The following is a 15,430-nucleotide window of genomic DNA, read 5'->3' as shown; positions in this document are numbered from 1 at the left end:
ATTCTCTAATATTATTAGAGACAGATTAGTAAAAAAAAAAAACAAAAAAAAAAACAAGGAAATGCTAATCATTAAATCTGGATTGAAACCATAACCTAAGATAAAGCCTGAAAGGTGGAATGCATTTAGATTACGTACATTCTTACTTCACCAATTTAGTTAACCCTGAGAAAAGGAGGAGGAAGAAATTGGCTAGACAAAATTAATTTTAAAAATAAATTGAATGCCTTGGGGCTGGAGATAGACCCATGAGTCCCCTGAGCATCAACGGAGTCATGTTGAGTTTGGTCCTGCAGGCCCTGAGCATCTCCAGCATGAGCCGAGTAATGTCACAGAGTTCAATCAGGACCTTCAGGGCTTAACCCTTTGCCCCAGTGAGCACCACTTAGGAGGGCAAAAATAAGTAAATAAACGCAATATCTTATGAACTAATGTTTAAATCAGGGGCCAGAGAGGTGGCGCAGCGATAGGACGTCTGCCTTGCACGTGGTTAACCTAGGATGGACTGCGATTCGATCCCCAGCATCCCATATGGTCCCTCGGGCCAGGAGCGATTTCTGAGAGCATAGCCAGGAGTAACCCCTGAGCATCACCGGGTATGGCCCCCCAAAAAAATAAATAAATAATAAAAAAATAAATCAATGACTACTTGGGCCAAGAATATTTGAAATTTTGCACTATAAATTAAGTATATTTTATTTGACCAAAGAAATTACATTCATACAATTTCCAACACTTCTAAAAATAAGAGTAATAAAGAAAACAAATAAAAGAGAACATCCTAACTTACTTTTGATGATCTACACTGATTCATCAGATCAATGTACTGATTTCTTCCTATGCCAAGAAGTCTCAGACCTGGTAGAAAGAACCTTTCTTTTAAAAAAGAATTTTATTATATCTTGCAATATCAATACACTTATAAATCTTTCAGGGAAAAATCTTTGACATTGGTTTATCTTTTAACTAATGATGATCAACACAAAACTTAAAAGCTGTCTTCAACAGGAAAAAGAAAACTAAATGTATTCAAGTTGCAATTTTTGAAAATGCTAAATGGAAAATATGTTTTTAAAAACAGAAGTCCTGGGGCCGGAGAGATAGCATTGAGGTAAGGCGTTTGCCTTTCATGCAGAAGGTCTGTGGTTCGAATCCCGGCATCCCAGATGGTCCCCCAAGCATGCCAGGAGCGATTTCTGAGCTTAGAGCCAGGAGTAACCCCTGAGTGCAGCCGGGTGTGACCCAAAGAAACCAAAAAAAAAAACAAAAAACAGAAGTCCCAAGGCCGAGAGATAGCACAGCGGTAAGGCGTTTGCCTTGTATGCAGCCAACCCAGGACAGATGGTGGTTCGAGTCCCAGTATCCTATATGATCCCTGGAATCCCTGGAGCCTGCCAGGAGCAATTTCTGAGCACAGAGCCAGGAATAACCCCTAAGCACTGCCAGGTATGACCCAAAAACCAAAAAAGAAAGAAGTCCACCCCATTTCAGAAGTCAAAGTTTCTTCTTATTCCAAAGAACTGTGTTAATGTCATCACACTCTTTATTAACATAAGCAGAATAAAACGCCAATGACTTGGCTAATAAGAATTGTTTCATGTTATAAAAATACTAAGTGCAATCTTACTTCCCTCATTTGTTATCTGGACAGAGTACTAGAAAGAATTTCTCTAGAAATGGTAAGCTTTTTTCTGATTCTACAAACCCTGAACATTCCGAAGCCATTTAGACTAAATCCTATTCTTAGCTTACATCACTTTATGCTAAAATTCTCATCAAAGATGTTGCATGCAGTTCTCAGCTTCAGCTTACAAATGTTTCTGATGAAAAGTGTGTGTTACAGAGCCGAAGAAATAGTACAGCAGGTTAAAGAGCTTGCCTTGCATGTAGCTGACCTGAGCTGGATCCCCGCCATCACATATGGTCCCCAAGCACTGCCAGAAGTGAATCCTGAGTGCAGAGCCAGGAGCTGACCCTGAGCATAATCAGGTGTGACTCAAAAGCCAAAAAAACTAAAGCATGCATTACTACTATATAGACAGGCAAGAGCATGCATACACACAAAGACATACTCTCAACATTAATTCCCCAACATACTTACAGTCAGCTGCAGTAAAATTGGGCAACGAATCATAACTTTTCTCACTGTTCATAATGTCCTTTTAAAAAGAAAATGAAGTTTTAATGTTGAAATTCCTTAATGAAAGCACACATATGAAATAAAAACGATTATATTCAACAGTAACACGAACGATTACGTGATACACTGAGAAATATAAGAGTTTGGTGACCTAAATTACACTGTGGCACTTCCCAGAGAGTCCCTACCTAGAACTGAAGAGGAATCTGAGGCTGGGATTCCCACAGCACAATGAAAAGCCCAGTAGCTGCTCTTGACTCAGCCCTATGGAAGTTATGCCAGGAACACCTCCATTAGTTCCATTAGAGCTCAGTGTTTTGGCTTCTCGCACTTCATACATTGTACTAGATTTCTACTGAGAGGGTCATTTAATGTCATAGTTATATCAATTATGCATCCCATACTGGCTCCTCAAACTAACATTTCAGCCAGTTAGCTATTTTTTTATTTCAGTCCAATTGGCAACAGTCACACTTAGAATTCAGCTTTTTCCAATGTCCATCCATTTCTCCAAGAGTAAAAACCATTTGCCTACTCTGGGGGATAAAACCCACTTTCAACCCTGGTACTATACCCAGTGGTGCATGAACGTAACTGAAAGCTGGAAATAGCTCTTTTATCTCCCCTAAAATTATGAACAATACCAGATTAGCTGCCACCTTCAACATACTACCTAAGTCTAAAACAAAGAACTGAAGAAACTTAATATTTTTTTCTGGTGTAGATTCCCAACATAAGACACAGAATAGGAGAAATGGCCTTGAGGAAAAACTAAAGGAAAAAAGCAAAGGAGCTCTTCTAAAAAAAAAAAAAAAAACCCACACCAGAAGGGAGCCTAACATCACCATCACTGCAGTTTCCCAACTCCTTTAGTTCTAGACTCCTTTCAGGTCTTAAAAGGAAGAGAAGTAATACAACACAGAATTCAAGAAAAATGAACAAAGGAACGCTAATAAATATTGCTGACCTTTACACCAAGCTTACTTAAAGAGTGTATAGCTTGTACTTAAAAATCCAACACTGGCCTAAAAACTACCTTGGGAAAACGTTTAATACCTAAAAATTAATAACAGGAAGAGATTAGCAGCCAGAGTAATGATACATATTTTTTCCTGACACATTAAATAATGTTTGATCTATAGCCTCAATTACTCTCCTGCCAGGAGAAATGCCAGAGTATAGAGCCTGAGCACCATTAGTGAACACGTATGCATAATCGAATACTCTACATTTAATGTCTGATTCACAGTTGCCTGAGTATAGAGGCTGGAGTAAGCCCTGAGCACATGTGTGTGTTTGTGTATTGTGTGTGTTGATATACTATACAACTTAATGTCCGAATCACATTTTCAACTTCAATGATACATCGAGAGCAATAACTTTTATAGGCTGCTAAAATAAATGACTGATTAATACTATAACAGATCAGAGTCAACGATACTTCCAAAAGCACAAAATAGAAATAGATTATTTTTCCACTAAGAAAAAGATAGTTACCAAAAAAAAGTGACTAAAACAGTTAACAAGCAACTGGCAGTCCTTTTTACATCATAAATGCAGAAACAATGGCCTCTATGTCTAAAAGTTACAGGGCTGACTGATCACCGTGGGCAAAGTGTCCTGATATCACCCATCCCTAATCTTACACGCAAAATGTAAACTCACCTCCTTGAGGGAAGAGCATATGGGAGGTAGGACAAAAAACGGAGGTGTAGGGAGGACAAACTGGTGATGGAAATCCCCCCTGATTTTATGTAAATATGTACCTAAAATATTATTGTCAACAATATGTAAACCACTATGATCAAAATAAAAATTATATTAAAAAAGTATTAGTGTATAGAAAATTAAAATTAATTTAAATGAAATTTGATTATTATAATTACCACAAGTAGAATAAAATTTAAAATATTTAACTATACATTTTTTCTTGATAAGAAAAGAAATATGCATAGTAATATTATCAGCAGAAATATACAAAAATACAAAATTGATCCTGAAAAAAAAATGTAAACTCACCTCCATAATTCCAGTATAGTAAGAAAATGGTGTTATCCTCAGGCCCTTTACCATAATATCCGATAAATGATAAGGGTATAGCATGAGATGATCTCGACTATACTTTAGTAATTCCTCATAGTATTTCCGTTCCTCTTTCTTGACATGTTTAACTGGGAAAAAAAGAAGAAAATGTCTAATTGTTTTCAAGGACTTTAAGTGACACAAAAATGCAATCAGCACAACATTGTGAGACATTAATTTAAAAATATGTAACTTAGAAAAGAATAAATGAAATAACCTAAGTTGAACACAGAAACATAACACAAGGAAAAGACTTAAGATCATATAATTAACATGTAGAATATGACAGACCAATAGAAAAATCATTTAAAAAAAAAAAACTAGAAAGCAAAGAAAACAAATACAGAATGTCCACCCAAAGATACCAAAAAAAAAAAAAAAAAAAAGGAAAGAAATTCCTGGCAATTACTTTACAAGATAGTCAAAATGAGTAGTTTCCAATGAAGTCAAATTTTCTAAAATACTATTTGTGCATTTTTGTTTCGGAAATGTAAAAGAACTTGCTTTCTACTAAGTGCTTTAAACAGAAAAACCATCTCTGAAATACTATGCTTAAAATAAAAATAATACAATGAAGGGTAGGGCAATGAAAGAGAATAATTTAGCAATAATTAATAATAATAATGAATAATACCTAACAATAATTAATGATTTAATTTCACAAATAAAAGGCAATGTTTTAGTTTTCTTAATATTTTGTGGCTAAAAGTTAAAAATTAAGGTGTCAGCAAGGGGATTTCTTCAGAGAATTCTGTTTATGGGTGCTCGTCTTCCCACTGTAACTGCACCTTGTCCTCTTTCTTTGCATCTTTGTCTTCATAAAATTTTAAAAAATTTATTAGAGTAAATAAAAAAGTTGAAATAAAGCACAAAGGTCAACAACAACAAAAAAGCAAACCTTGAAAAGGGGGTAGGCGGAGATGTGAGGAATATGGCTCAAAAGCTCAATCCCCAGCAATCCATATGGTACCTGAACCCACCAAGAGGGAATCTTGACTGCAGAGCCAGAAGTAACTCTAAGCACTGCCAAGTAAAGCCCCAAACAAAATAAAAATAAATACACAATTTTTTAAATAAAGTAAAAACTTTCTATGTGGACATCAATGGTTTCTTAAATTCCTTCCAGGGAATAAATGCATTGCTATGAAATATATATGGAAAAAACCAGGATGGCGTATAAATAAATGAACAACAGTCATTTTAAATGTTTCTACTTACCTAAGTTATTCCTATATCGTAACTGATTGCGGATACTGTACAGGACAACCTGCTTTTCATATTCTCTCTGTGAATTTCCAAGACTCTAAAGAAAAAGAAATCCAAACAGATTTAAAATAAATGCTAAATTCAAGTTATTATTCTATCCCATAGAAACTTCAAAACCAGGCCCTCTGGATTTTTTGGGAGGGAAGGGCATGCCATGCCGGGCAGGCTCTGGGATTACTCCTGGCTCTGTGCTCAGGAATCACACCTGACAGGCTCAGGAGACCATATGGGATGCGAGGGATGAAACCTGGGTCGGCCTCAAGCAAGGCAAGCGCCCTACCCACTGTGCTATCACACTGGCCCCATGTTCTCTGATTTTAAACTAGGAGCCCTAATTGCCAGAACTGAATAAAAAGCTATTATCCTAAGTTTTATTACACTAGTCTTTCTATTAGACTAAAAACTTACCACACTTGTTTTTAAACTGACTTTCAAAAAGGACTTAACAATTTCATATCAAATAAAAGAAGAGTCTGAAACATGACTTTGCTTAACAAAAAAACAAAGTTCTACCTATAAAGATTTATTTCCTTCTGTCCCCAACTTTGTATGCTACCAGGCTGGTGGGACCAATGAATGATTTCTTGTATCTGATTTAAAGTCAAGAATGGCAAATAAGGACAGATTCCTGTATGATGCTGATTTACAGTTGAGGACTGGAGCTTGAAGGAACTTATCTTCCTTCCAGTCATGCACTGAACCTGAGTCAGCTGCATTCAAGGCAAGCCCTCCACCCATTGTACTGTTTAACTCACCACTCACTCACTCACTCACTCACTCACTCACTCACTCGCTCACTCGCTCACTCAATCTCTCTCTTTCTCTCTTCTCTCTCTCTTTCTCTCTCTCTTCTCTCTCTCTCTCTCTCTCTCTCTCTCTGTCTCATTATCCCTTGGAAAATAAAAAGTCAGACTCCTTGATCAAAATGATAAGCTGGGGGAAGGCATTTTCTTACAAGTGGTCAACCTCTCTCTCTCTCTCTTACATCACACACAGACGAATGGCTCTCTCTCTCTCTCTCTCTCTCTCTCTCTCTCTCTCACACACACACACACACACACACACACACACCAATGGTGCTCAGGACTTACTTCAGTCTCTACACTGTCTCCTGGGGGGGTCCTCAAGTGTCCATATGGGGGTTCTGGGGATCTAAACCTCAATCAACCACATGTAAGGCAAAAGTGCCAATTGCTGTACTACCTCTCCAGCCCCCTCTGATATATTTTGAATGAGCAAAACCCCTAGCTATGCATTTAGTGTTTAAGTTTAAAATGGAATTCTCAAGAAGGCAATGAAAACATTTACCTAATTAGAGTCAGCATGCTATTTAATCTGTGACCATAAATACTAATTTGATACATGACTGCTACCCACCCCTTCTAAGTACTAGTCTTTCCACCTAGCTATAAAATAGCATTAGACATTTTAGAAAATTAAAGACAGAAAGATCAGAGGACTAAGTTCATTATCCTCTTACTCAGGTTTTGAAAGTTGCAGCTAATGTCCGTACATACACTTTGGCTTAAGGCACCAAGTCAAATGTCTTCACTTCACAAGGCAGGAGAAATGCACTGAAATGAACTGGCACCTAACTGAACTCTTCAGTAGGTAAAATTTGAAGAAAAGGGGCCACAGCACTCCACTGCAAAATGCACATGTCCGAGTTTGTGCCTTTTCTTCTTCAGTAGCTCCCTCTACAGCCACCCATACCCCTCTACTCTGGCGTGTTCCTGGCCAGGGGTTGTCCTCATTCCAATTTGAGATGTTAAGACCTTTCCTTTATTAATCCAGGTTCTCTCTTCTCTCATATAACCTAAATAAAAATATCTGCTTCAGGAGCTGGGAATCTGACTTCAGTAGTCAGGAACTTCCACATGCAAAAACTCAAGTTCCAAAGCCACCACCACATGGGCTTCTCACTAGCACCACCAGGGGTGGATTTGGAAATCTCTAGGCATCTCGGGGTGGGGCCAGAGGGTGAGGTGTAGGGGAATGCCAATAGGCACTGGCATCAGTTTTAACAGTTCAGGTCATTTACCTGAATAGGCTGGCCAAGCTCAAAGTGGTCCTCTTGAGCACAGCATGGGAGATCCAACAACAACAACAAAAAATCTCTAAAGAAGGAAAATTGGGAGCAGAGCTAGTGGTACTCAGTGGCTATTAATGGCTTCGAGCTCAGAAGCTGTAGCTGGTACTTGTTCAGGGAAATACATGTGGTACTGGAGATTCAAACCAGGGTTAACACCATGTACGGCAAACACCTAATCCCTGCAACATCTCTCCAGTCTACCCCCTCCAAAATAAGGCATTTTACATTAAACTTTAAAAAAGGGAAAAAGAAAAAAAGGAACACCAAACCATCTTCTTCCTGCTTCTGGATTGTTTATCACAGGTTACTGCCAAAATGTATAAGCTTGATCATTTTTTCCATCTATTTTAATGTTGCAAATAGGAGTAAAGGTCCATTTAGAAGTCAACTACCATCCTCTATAGGCGCTCTCAGCTATTCTAAAACAATGGTTGTCACCCTTTCTATGCTTGAGAAGGCTGCTGAAGCATGGACTAGTGGCTAAAGACCGCTCCTCTTTATTACACCAAAGATAATGTGAGCGCTAGGTAGGACTTAATTCAAAATACTGGATTTGCTGTAAAACTTTTTTAAAAGTTTACTCTATATCTACCACCAAACAAATCTCTTTCTCAATGAACAAAACACTGTACACACGGAGAGCACAGAATTTTGCCAAAATCTTAAAAATTCTCAAAATTAAAGATTTACTCTGAACACAAAGTGGGAGAGAGCCCCTAACCAGGACTAGATGTGTTCCCCCAAACATAAAACAACAAAAACCAAAAGTAACAATCAAATCATTTATATTAAATATTGAGTTCATCATTCATAAGCAAATTTAAGAATACAATAGCCTGGGGCTGGAGCAGTGGTGCAAGCAGTAAGGCTAGCCTACGACTGGCGTCCCATATGGTCCCCCAAGCCAGAAGCAATTCTGAGCACAGAGCCAGGAGTAACCCCTAAATGTCACCAGGTATGGCCCAAAACCAAAACAAAAAACAAACAAACAAACAAAAAGAATACATCAGCCAAACATCTCAGGTAGGATCATTAAATGGATCTGATCATTCATTAGTAGCTGGATCTAGTCAATCATAAATATTTTTGTACATGCAAACAATATGAGGTTGATTTTATTCTTCACTATTCTCATATTTAATAAAGCATTTATTATTGGCTTTATTCGCAAAATTTCCTTCCCTCACCCACATCTATCCAAATTTCCCACCACTGGCATTTTACAGCAGTTGCCACTATAAAAGTAACCAAAGAGTTGGGTTTGCTAAGGCAGGGTTGACTCTAGAAAACCACCAAGTCTAACAAGCAAAGACAAGCTTCATGCATGGCAGCAACTGATAAAATACTCACTGTATTTCACATTATGCTGAAAGCACAAAGAATTCTTCCTAAAATCTTTGCTTCTACAAACCCCAAACACAGTATGTATTCCCTCCTCCCCAAATATACACATTTTTCAATGACTCTTCTTGCATCCTATTTACCATAAAAGTTCTCCTAATAAATTGGTTTTAACGAGGAGAACTGATCAACTTCAAAAAAATCTTGATATGGGGCCAGAGAGATAGCATGGAGGTAGAGCATTTGCCTTGCATGCAGAAGGACAGTGGTTTGAATCCTGGCATCCCATATGGTCCCCCGAGCCTGCCAGGTGTGACCCAAAAAACAAACAAAAAAAAACCAAAACCAAAAAAATATTGATACAATGACCCTATCCCCAGTTGTTTTTTTAGGGGAGCCTCCTAAGCAGTGCTAAAGGGCTATCAGGCCACTACCAGGATTTTCAACCACCAGGCCAGAAGATGGTTTAATTGTACAGCCAGAGGATGTAATTATTCAGGTCCTGTGGTACCAGCGAATACCAAGGACTATTGGGTGGGTTGTTAATCCGTAACTTCTTAATGTGGTTTTTTCAAGTCCAGCAAACATAGACCCTATCACACAAATATTTAACCTTGTCCATATAAAAAAATAAAATATTTTTTAATTGGGCTCACCATGAGATCTAAGCTACAATCACAGAACTTCTTTAAGCTGACAATGGTGGTGAGATTGGTGTTGAAATAGGATATGCCTAAAACTTAACTATCAAGAACTGTAAATTATAGTTCTGTAATTAAATAAAAATCATTTAAAAATAATAATTAGCTACTTATATGCAAAAACTTATATTAGTGTAACAAAATTAATTATTGAAAAAAGGAAAAGAAACTGGAACCCAATTCCCAAGCTTTCAGAATTGAGAAATTGGCAATTTTCACCATTTCCAAAATAAATCCATCAAACTTATTAGAAAGCCTATTCAAGCCTTAGTAACTATACTGCCAAAAGACACATTCCTTCCATACGAGGAGTATTTCCCACACTTAAAGTGAATTCCAGCTGCCCTGGAAAAATAAATATCAGGCTAGTGTGACCATTCACCCACTCCAAAAATTACTAAAAACTATGGGTTAGGAGCTCAAGATACAAAAGTAAGGCAAGTAATACAACCAGAAAATACATCAAAACACAGTGAAGCTAGTGATATCAAGAGAACTCAATGACAACACAGCCCAAGGTCAAATAGTCCAGACTTAGAGCAAAGAAACCCTTCCAAGAGTGTTGTGTATGTAAATGTAAACATTGCCATGGGATTATTATGTTACTAATCCTACAGTGATCTGTGATTGTGCCCTACCCTATGGTGTGACCTGGCATTCTGCTCCGACCCTAGGGTGGTACCTGATTCTGATGTATAAAAGCAAGGGTCTGTGGAAGGCTGGGGCTTTTTTCTGGGGCTGATTCTGGGGCTTTTAGCTTCAGCCTTATCCACGGAATAAAGCTGATATCTTCAGAAGCCTGACTGCCTGTTAGCTTTATACCTGCCGCATTCACCTCAGAACCACTGGCTGAACAGAGTGGCAGACGCGTGGTCCAAGCTGGAGGAGAAAGACCTCATCCTCCATCTCTCCATCAGTCAACCCCATCAAGGGCTGACTTGCAACACAAGAGGAGTTTCAGAGATTCAATACAGAAAGTACAAATATTCTGTAACCATCAGTGACAGGATTGACCCTGCCTAAGTTTTAGAACCCTTATCCTAGTGTGAGGAATGAATGAGATAATTCATGGGAGAAGGAGGGGGAGTAAAGTACTTGTCTTGCATACTGCCAACTCAGGTTTAATCCCTACACCACATATGATTCTCCTGGGGCCAGAAGTGATTACTGAGCACAAGGCCAGAAGTAAGACCTGATCATGGCTAGGTATAGTCCCAAAACAAAAGAAAAAAAAAAAAAAAGAGACACTCTCTAAAGGAATTAGACCAGAGAAAAAGCAATAACCAAGGTGGGGTTTAGGCTACTGAAATAGAGGCAAAGGTAGACAAAGTTCATGGCAGTACTTACACAAAAGTTTTTGTTTTTGGTTTTTGGTTTTTGGGTTTTGGGTCACACCCGGCGGTGCTCAGGGGTTACTCCTGGCTGTCTGCTCAGAAATAGCTCCTGGCAGGCACGGGGGACCATATGGGACACCGGGATTTGAACCAACCACCTTGGTCCTGGATTGGCTGCTTGCAATGCAAACACCTCTGTGCTATCTCTCCGGGACCCACAAAAGTTTTTTAATACCTTCTCAGAATGGGGCTTTATCCCAAGCTATTCTTTTAAATCTTACACACACACCCATGAGTTTAATTTCATTATCTCATGTTAACTTGTGGTCTTATATCATAATCATAAGCATGAGACACATTTGCAAAAACTAAGTTAAATTATTTATGCTGAACAGTGTAAGGGATCCTCACCTTTTACCCAACATGGAACCCTCTTTTCAAAAATAAATACGGAACAAAAGTTTTGCAAAGAAAACAACTGTTGGTTCCTCCAGGGATCTTAGGACAAAGTCACAAAAGCTCGTAAGAAGTGTCTTAGTAACTTGGCTTAGGTTTCAGAGGCTTCAGAAAAATGGGACATTGGCCATTCACCCCTGAACCATGGATCCCATCTAAGACAAAACCAGCAGCACAGTGTTCAAGACCAGGATTGGACTTCTACCAGGGAAGGCCCTAATGCTGCCCTGGCATCAACTTACTCTAGAGTGGGTTCATGACACCTTGAAGACATGGTAACAGCAACAACCTGCTTTCAGGGCAGGGGCCTCTGCGTTGCCACAAAATGTTGAGATGAAACCAGAATATGCTCTGTGTCACCCTGTCTTCAACATAGGATCTGTACAGAAACCAGGATCTATAACTACAGAAACCTGACAGCAACAGTTGTGGTTATGAAGAGCTTTTAGTGGAACCACAGAGAAAGACTTTGGGGTTAGACAACTTAGCATGCCTGGAGCTTGAAGTTAGTTTTGTGCCCAGATGCAAGTTCTCCCTGTTTTTAGACCAAAGTATTTCCTTTCTATTTCCTCCATCTTTTGCTGTGCCTATGCAAAAATAAACAACAACAAAAAAGGTGCTGCACACACACCTTTTTATTATTGAAATTTTTAATCTCTTATCTTTTAAATTGGGGCTCTCACCTTTTTTATTCTATAAAAACTTGGGACATAGAGTACTTTATTTTACCACATATTCCCGCATTTATCTATAAAACTAAGAAGTGTTAAAGAAAGGCTGGGGCCAAGGGCCAAGTGGTCTCAGATGCATAAATAAGGACATAACTAAATATCCAATCCAAAGTCAAAGATAATAGAATCAAGGAACCAAAACTTTAATGGGGCCTATTATACTAGCAAGCCTAGGGGCAAAGAGTGGTGGTATAGGATGCAATCTGGGTCCATTAGTGGAGGGAAGTTAACATTGGTGATGGGAAGGACCCTGACTTATTGTATGTCTGAAATTCAACTATGAAAGAATCTGTGTACACCACAACTGTTTCAATAAAATTAAATTAAAAATAAAAATAATAATAAAATATCTGTTCAAATCCTCATTGAACTTAATAAAGCAAATTCACTGAGGTTTAAGAGCTTTGTTTTCTTAAGTCAGAATATATTTCCAAAAGGCAGCCACTAATATCCAAGAGTTCTATGTTTCTTAAATTTCTTTCGCCTTTCTTGGCTTGCTAGGCAATTACCAATCAGTATCTATATATCTTAAGGAGAAAGCTTCTCTAACACGCAAAATCCTACCCGAATGTCAACTTTTTTTTATGTCCTAGTACAAAGTCCCCAAACTGGGAAAGGAAGTGAAGTCATCCATAAACCACCACTACCACCCACTATTAAACACTTTCTAAACACTTCTGGAAAACAACATTGTCAACCTGGCAAAGGGGAGGAGGAACCTGAACAGAGAAGCTGTACATTCGAGCATCTCTCCTATGCCAGTCTGCGTTCACTTGCCAAGGGAATCTTTCCTGAAATGCACACCAAGTCTGCGTCCTGGTTCTTCTTGCCACCAACTACCTACCTGACCCTCAACCAGGTATGCTATTTGCTAAACAACTGAACAGAAAAAGAACTCTCAAGCATTTGCAAATCAACACCAGGACGCAACACAACCAACCAACCAACCAACACACCAATCTGAACACTCACGGGGAAACACTCTCGGTGGAATCACTGCACCTTGTTGGAAGGACAAAGTTCAGAAAAAAGTCAAAGTTGTATCGGTACCTTCTGGAAAGTCTGGCCTAGATTGCAGCCTCCACTGGATTGCAGACTCCAATGGCCAGTCTCTCTCCTCCAGTATCCCCTCTCCTAACACCTCTACCCCAGATTCTGACTGGGAAAAAAGGACCCAATTTCTATGCCTCCTTCCTCTGAAATGCTTTTTCCCTCTCCCTTCTTCGTCCACTCCCATTTGTGCTGCAAGGGCCCCTGACATGTCAGGCTTGGAAAAAAGGAGCTCTTGCTCCCTCTCGGGTTCATGGGGGGGGGGGTAAAAATTGGGGGGTCCAGGTAAGTGATGGGCCCCGCCAGCTTTCTTTTCTTTCTTCTCTCTTCCTTTCTTTACCCTCCCAAGATTCTGCAGAGCAAGGATGATGTTTTTGAAGGTTTCCAGGTGCTCAGAGCATGCAAACTGCTGCAGGCCTAGAAGCCAGGTGAAGTGAATCCAGAACCCAGCACTCTGCCCCTCAGGCCCCAGCTCTCCTGCAGCCTTCCAGGGGAACCCCAAAAGGAAGCTGTCAGGGTCTCAGACCCCCTTCCCTCCCCCGGGGAGCCGAGCACCTGCCGCACGTTGGCCGGCAACTTGCTCCAAGGGTAGTTGTGGCGGATGTGGAACTCCACGTCTATGTTCATCCTTGCTGAGAGCCAGGCCACGACACCTCCAGCCCAGCCCGTCCCGGAAGGGCCCCCGCTGCTCACTCGGCGGAGACCACAGCTCGCCCCATGGCCACGGCTCCCGGCAGGCAGCGCGGCGGCGCGGCCCCTGGAGTGGAGGGGAGCGGGCCCCGGGGCACGACTCGAGCGGCGGAGACACGCACAGCCGGAAAGCCAGCCAGAGCCGCCCCAGCAGGCTCCCAAGTTTCTTCCTAGTTTCGACCCACCGGAAATGGTGGTGGCGTGCGTCACTTCCGCCCGCTGGCTCCAGGTTGGGGGCGTGGCCAAGGGAACCCTCCTGTGTGGCTTTCTGGCGGGTCAACTGATCTACCTGAGGCCTAGGGGAGAATCCACACACATCCAGGTGGGTCTTTCTTCTCAGTGATAGGTAAACGACTCTCTTTCCCCCGGAATGTCAGTCCAAGGAAGCTAAGCACTGAAGGATCCAACCCTTGTTCTCCGAGGAGGAGAATCTTGGAAAGGAAGTTGTAGCTGGCTCCAAATAATGGAAGAGAAGGATGCTCCCAAGGGTGCTGCTTTCCAAAGCCAATTATGAACCTTGGCCAAGTGGACTGGATCCAGTTCATGAGAGAATGTATAATAAGTCTGAGGTTTCTCCTCAAAATGGAACGGAGAAGCCTCAGGAGAGCAACAGAGCAAAAAATCTTCTTCATCTTGACAAGTTAGTTCCTGGAGTTTAGGAAAGGAAAATATTCTGCTTTCCTTCACAGATCCAGATTCTTTTTTTTTTTTTTTAATTTATTTGGGGGCCTCACATCAAATTCTTAAACAAGGAGGGACTACCAGAGCTGAAGTTTTAAATAGCCAAAGCTAACACCTCAGGGAGACCCCGAGGAAGGCAATGAGATAAGACTTTGTCAACCTTCATCTTGCAGCTTGTGGGAGTCTACCCTTCTCTGCTCCATGCCTCTAGAATTCTTTGTTTGTTTGTTTGTTTGTTTTGCTTTGTTTTTTCCACAAAAATGCACCCTGTCTACAGTTCAATTCTAACAAGAAGGTCTGTGGTAACCAGCCTAGTAAATCCATGATTAGTTATCTGACCCAATCAAAGTCAAATTTATTGATATTTTTGCAACTGATTTTTTTAGTTTGCATGCACAGGACTTGAATGAGTGAGAGCATCACCAGGTGTGCTCAGAGATTATTCCTGGTTGTGCTGGGGGAATGGAAAATATGCAATGCTGGGGAATTCAACCCATATCTGTCCTTTGCAAAGTAAGTGCCCTATCCCTATCTCCCACCCTACTCGTACTTTTTATAATCTCTTTGATGCATAGGTCAAGAGCTGACCAACTTAAAGCATTTGGGAATTTATTAAGACAGAAGGAATGTCTAATTCTTTGAAACAAAAATGACCCTGGTCAGATTTATTGATATTATTATTATTATCCAACGATAAGAGCCCATGCTTGAGTGTTTTGAGTGCTATGTTTACAAACCTTGTCATCATATCTATATCTATATAAAGGTAACAGATCTGTAGTGGTGAAAACAGGTAGAAGTTTGTGGAGGGATGGGTAGGAAGATTACTCAAAGGGCTGAAACATGTGCCTTAGGCTGAGCATCTC

At 40.1% G+C, this 15,430-nt stretch overlaps 1 protein-coding gene across 1 annotated transcript in view; it reads right to left on the bottom strand.

The window, feature by feature from the left end:
• FAM91A1 (family with sequence similarity 91 member A1) overlaps positions 1–14,003 on the bottom strand; it is a 62,490-nt gene extending 48,487 nt beyond the window's left edge. The window contains exons 1-5 of the mRNA XM_049765676.1: positions 13,749–14,003; positions 5,441–5,525; positions 4,160–4,311; positions 2,102–2,159; positions 791–858 (exon numbers count right to left, since the gene is read on the bottom strand). Of these exons, the coding sequence (XP_049621633.1) occupies positions 791–858; positions 2,102–2,159; positions 4,160–4,311; positions 5,441–5,525; positions 13,749–13,820 (435 nt within the window). The 5' untranslated portion in view covers positions 13,821–14,003. The remainder of the gene's footprint in view (positions 1–790; positions 859–2,101; positions 2,160–4,159; positions 4,312–5,440; positions 5,526–13,748) is intronic.
• Between the last annotated feature and the right edge of the window lie 1,427 nt (positions 14,004–15,430).

The sequence above is a fragment of the Suncus etruscus genome, chromosome 19, assembly GCF_024139225.1.
Source record: "Suncus etruscus isolate mSunEtr1 chromosome 19, mSunEtr1.pri.cur, whole genome shotgun sequence".
Taxonomy (NCBI): Eukaryota; Metazoa; Chordata; class Mammalia; order Eulipotyphla; family Soricidae; genus Suncus; species Suncus etruscus.
Note: the sequence above shows the minus strand (reverse complement) of the source record. Positions and strands in the feature narration are given on the sequence as shown.